Source organism: Formica exsecta, unplaced genomic scaffold (assembly GCF_003651465.1).
Source record: "Formica exsecta isolate Colony F162 unplaced genomic scaffold, ASM365146v1 scaffold1185, whole genome shotgun sequence".
NCBI lineage: Eukaryota > Metazoa > Arthropoda > Insecta > Hymenoptera > Formicidae > Formica > Formica exsecta.
In genome coordinates, this window is record NW_021848525.1 from 8,363 (window position 1) to 14,095 (window position 5,733).

Genomic DNA, 5,733 nt, shown 5'->3' on the forward strand with positions numbered 1-5,733 from the left:
CCGTAATGCATTAAATGATGGAATTTTTTTATAAGTGCAACATTGGGAAAAAGTTCCTTAAAACTTGAAACAAATTCCAATACCAAGTCCTGTAAGTAAGGAGCTTGAGATAGTGATGCGATTAGACTAAAGACTAGTTCACTAATTCTATTCAACAGAAGAACAGGATGCAAGTATTCGTCTTCTTTAGGTACTTTATCAGAGACCATGAAAGGAAATATTCTCAAGAGACACCATGTTTGCACAGCTTTCTGCTGAATCAAGTTACCATTGTAAAAATTACTGAGAGCAAAATTAGGTGACGGCTTATTTTTCTTTTTTTGGCATACCATTCTGAAACATCTGTATTCGGTTGTTTAGCTCAGTCAAAGTCAAGTTATATCTATTTTCTCTCTTAATAAAATGTTTGATTACGTACTCAAGAACTACAGATGCAATACCTTGCCAAATGTCATACATTGAATCAAAAACGAAATTCTCTGCGCAGTGCCAGAAACGACTTCTATGTAATGCACTATTTTCTTTTAAACCCGTTTCAGTATCGGTCAATAACTTTGATTTGACTTTCCGTACTTGTTCATCATACAATTCTTTCGTTCTTGAAATTTTAATTTCTACTCTTCCTTTAAGGAGATCAGACCTATGTATCATGCATAAACGACAGAAGTGGTTAGCAGAAGGACCCAAGAATCCGAACATCTGATGTGCAGCTAAACCATCAGCAACTACACAAGCTATGGTGGCCTTCAATACAAACGGTTCTCCATCAAAACTTACCATAACTCCTTCTTCACTTTCCAACTTGTTTAAATCATCAAGAAATGGACTAAAAATTTCCTTAAAACCATATTTAGTAACAACAACTGTGTAACAAAATCCAAAAACTTGAACTAACTGCTCCCATAAATGATTGCAAATAAGGAGGCAAATTTTGAATAGTGAAGTAAAATGCTCCTAATTTGTGAGCTGATGTTTTACTTCCTAGAGGATTGTTGACAACTATATCATCATAATATAATTGGATTCTTAATGCTTGTGGATATTTCTGAAAAAATGAATTTTTTTTTAAGCTTTCCCCATCTCTGAAACCTCTCATAAATCCATCTAAAGAAGAAGATTCTTCTTCAATATATTTTCTAACACGTGGATGTGAAAGTATTAATTTAAGACTCTCAATTATTGGAACATATTGAAAACTTTCAATAACTAACTTTGGTTCGTATTCACCAGATTGTCTATTCAGCACTGATTCACAACGGTCTCCAAGCGGAATCTCAACGAAGTCTACCAATTTATAATACATTTTTAAAGCTTTCAGTTGCTCTTTAATGGATGAAAATTTATTCAAAGGAGCAGAAATCTTAAACTTAGAGAGTAAATTCTGAATATCAGCCTGATTTAATGATATACCCTTACTTGAAAAATAATTCATAACTTCTTGCTGAAAAAAGTTTGCAATGTTATAAACAAAAACTTCTGCTGCCGTACAAGCTTGAGTCAAACTAGCCCCTGTAATAGATGCGTTTGATCTAAGATGAGCAACCATTTTTGCAGCCTCTCCTAATACACTAAACACTTTTTGAAATTCATATTTAGAATTGTTACTCTCAGGCACACTAGAATAACTATCCTCAGGATCTTCATTAGAGTCTACCTCCATATGATTTTGAAATAAAAATGACTCGTTATTTCTGTTCCTTACAATTGGATGTTTAACACGAAGATGTCTAATCAAACTATTGAAATTTCTAAACATACATTGACATTCATCCTGTCCACATTGATATCCAAAACTATAGGGAGCTGACACTGACAAACTATGTGAATATCTTATATGCGCTATGAAATGTTTCAATCCATTCGGAATAAATTTATGGCACATTGAACAAGTGTAGCCTTCCATTGGTGACACAGTTTGATTGTAAACAATAACAAGAGACACTTTGTTTACAAGCCTAAAATTAACCAACCAATAGATATTTAAATAAATTTACAAGCCAAGATCTAAAATTAAATAATATTTCGTTTAGGAGCCTAAAATTAATCAACCATTAAACATATTCAAATAACTTAACAAGACTTAAAAAAAACAACAATATTATTACGTTACTTTTCTATCCCACCAAACTAATACATACTTAATAAAACATTGATTGTGTTCTCATTAACTCCTCTCTGTTGAAGATATATGGCCAAAGCCTCAGGATCCATCATTGCATTCTGAAACATTTAAAATTAATTTATTGGAAGTTAAAAACAAACCAGCCATGGGCACTTTTTATTTGATTAACAAATAATATTATAATAAAATATTTGTTAATAAAATATTATTAAAATACTTTTTTATATGTTATTTGTAAACAATATTTAAAAGTTAGTTGTAATAATGAAAACAAATCCAAATAATTTATTTAAAAATAAATTAGAAAAAAATTCAATTAATTATCTTCCAACAAACTTTTATTTTAATAACCAAATAAATTTCAACTAATTTTGAAAAAAAAATTTTTTAAGCAATTTTTAATAACAACTCATATTCTTTTATCCCTATCTAAAAGAGGCATGTTATGTCGATAATCGAAAGTCTCGAAGTGTATTGTTGCCTCTTTTCCGCGATGCTGATTGGTTCTGTCATTGCGCTTACTTCGTGAGCGGCTGTCATTGCATATTTTGACAGTTATTTTGTGTATATATCGTTAAAAATGTTTAATGAAAAAGAATAAAAGGCGCGCGCGAAGCGCGCGTTGTGTTGTACTAGTAAATAATAAAAAAACATTAGTAAACATTAAATACATAATGAGCTATAGTTTATAATAAATAGATATATAAACAGTATGTATAATGGCAGTTCTAGATAAAATTATCAATTTATTTGACAATTCATATTGAGATTTTATGCAAATAAAAAAAAGTATTTGAAAATACATTATTTGCAAATAAATTATTTTCAAATATAATCTCAATATAAATTGTCAAATTTTTTAATTTTGTCTAGAACTGTCATTATACATATTGTTTATATGTATATATATTGTAAACTATAGCTCATTATGTATTTAATGTTACTAACGTTTTTTATTATTTATAAGAGAATATATAAGTTGCTATTAAAAATTGCTTAAAAGATATTTTTTCTTAAAATTAGTTAAACATTATTTTTTTGGTTATTCAAATAAAAGTTTATTTAAAGATAATTGAATTTTTTCTAAATAATTTATTTTTGAATAAATATATTATTTAGATTTGTTCCCATTATGACAATTAACTTTTATCAAATGCTAACTAACTTTAATCAAATAATGCCCATATCTGAGACGAACTAAAAGTGATTCGAACGAAGAATAAAAACAGAATGTCTTCATATTTTATTTTTTCTTTAAAGAAAGTCAAATGTAACTCTAAAGCCTATATGATGCAACAAAGAGATAACAAATCTTTATAATTCTTCAAACAGAAACTACATGAAATATAACCTTTTACGATTTTTCTTCTCAATAAGCATCGTTTAAGCAATAAATATTATTTTCGTTCTATCAAAGATGATGAGGTTTTAAGTATTAACGTTTCTCTGAACATTTTTTTAACAAATTAACTTAACCAACGCTCTAAAATAACAGATAGAAATGCCATGTGGTGAGGTTATACTTACTTCAGGAAACATGTTTTATTTCACAATAGCACGATATTCACAGCATATATTTATTATATTCACTATGTATATAATATCCACAATTGTTAAAAATTTTTAGGCAGACGAATATAAGCGCCTGGTTTCTCCCTCCAACAAAGCTGCTATCAACATGGCAAGTACAGATAGGCGTCATAACCTATGTAGTCGCGTCTGCGCACGTACTGAATGTAATGTAACTACTTGCCCACGAATGTTATAAACTTCATATGAAAGAAAAAAATTCTTATAAATTTTACGAACAATATTCTACCTATGTACTTCCATAAATATCGTTCTGCTATTTTTTCGGAACGTGATGATGACTCACGTAGTATAACACGTCACGTCTCTTGCGCGGCTATTCGACTAAATCACTCCGTTCAAGTGGATTTTTACTCGATTCGAGTTACTTGCAGCCAGAGTGCCAAAATTCACTCCAACACCGAGTGAATAAGGTAAATATAGCGAATAGGGCACCCAGCCCCAATGACCTTGACCTTGCGATTGTATAACAATTACTAAAACTTTAAAGGTTATTATAAATATAATAAATATTAAGACATTTAATAGAATTCGATAAAATTGGAAGTAATGTAACTAGAGATATTTTCTGTAATAAATATAAAATTATAGAATAAATTAGAAATAAAAATTACCTTCTCCTCACACCAATCACCAATATTGAAAACTATTACACTGCACAAACTATAACACAGTGAATCGCGTTGAGACAAAAAAATCGGAAATCACTCTGCGCTGTGCTACGGTCTGCGTAGAAATGTATGTTAACCTTGTGACGTGACGTTTTTGGGACGTCCGTCACAAGGGCCGAATGGTCCGATCGGGGGCGGTTTTTCGGGAGCCTGCGTCCTCTCTATTTAGGGAGAGAGTGGCCCAATCGTCAGATCGACGAGATCTGACTTTGTTAGTAATAGTATCGAAAATGTAAGCTCGAGATGAGCCCGCGAGTTGGTTGTCGGCACGAGATCGAGCGGCGGGATCCCATCCGGCGGAAGAAAAGGAAGAGAGAAGAGCGACGGCCGAGAGCGGGAGTCCAGGACAACCAGGAAACAGGAGACACCAGGTCGTAGTTGTCTAATATTAAAAACATTTTTGATGGCTGACAAACATCGCTGCCGGTAAATTTATATTTCTTATGGCAGGAAAGGAGCGAGAAGGGCCGGAATAATCCAGCCAAAGGGGTGGCCACTCCACCCGCACGAAGCGAGGGAATCCCAAGGACGGAGCGGCGAGCGGACTCTCAATCCGGAGCCTATTCGACCAAATAGGAAAGAGAGCCGATCGGGCGCAGCCGTAAGCCCGCACCTTTAAGCCGAACAACAGAAAATCTTGGAAATTCCGGGGCGATGAACCCACCAACACGGCCGTGAGGACAACAAGGATCGCGAGGACCGCAGGACGGCCCTGCGTAACGCGAAAGCGCCTCAGGTGGCACAATAGCAATTTATCGCGCCGGCGTGTCTCCTGCAGGACTCTCGCTCGGCACTGTTCGGCGAGATAGCGAGAAGGACGCAGGCCTCGTAGAGCGCAGCCTAATTATCGAACAGGAAGGAAAATCGAAAGCTTCCAGCCGGTGGGACGAGCGTCGTCGACCGATTTTGTTGCCGAATAATTGTAGGTAATTAATTCGGATTCGCGCCCTTAATAGTTGTCGAGCCACGCGTTTTGGTGAATTAACTTTGTGAATATTTTTGGTAGATTAAGTCGCACGGCCGACGGGCACATGTCGCTCATCCGAATTATATAAAATAGGCTCTCTCTATTCATTTCGCCGCCGCCGACAATCATTAATGTTAGTCTCGCGTTTGTAATTAGTACGTGTTGTAAAGTATCGGGATTTTCACGCTCGCGCGATCGATATTCCGGATCGCGCAAAGTATTGCGTCATACGACTCGTACACCACAGTCGTCACCGATAGTTTTCGTATTCTTTTTGTGTATTGTTAGCAGTTATTTTGTACACGCTATGCGTAATTAGAGTGAGGAGAAAGCGCAATTCTCCGGTATCGAGCAGAGTATCTATCGGGTGTTTGTGACCCCGT

The 5,733-nt window shown here is 34.5% G+C and overlaps 1 protein-coding gene across 1 annotated transcript; it reads right to left on the bottom strand.

Annotated features, from left to right (window-relative positions):
• Window positions 1-385: 385 nt before the first annotated feature.
• On the bottom strand, window positions 386-3,810 carry LOC115241075. The gene is made up of 2 exons (XM_029816630.1): window positions 3,650-3,810; window positions 386-2,220 (listed from the first exon to the last, which is right to left on the bottom strand). The coding sequence occupies exon 2, from the start codon at window positions 1,901-1,903 to the stop codon at window positions 851-853; it is 1,053 nt and encodes a 350-aa protein (XP_029672490.1). The 5' UTR covers window positions 1,904-2,220; window positions 3,650-3,810; the 3' UTR covers window positions 386-850.
• Window positions 3,811-5,733: the final 1,923 nt, after the last annotated feature.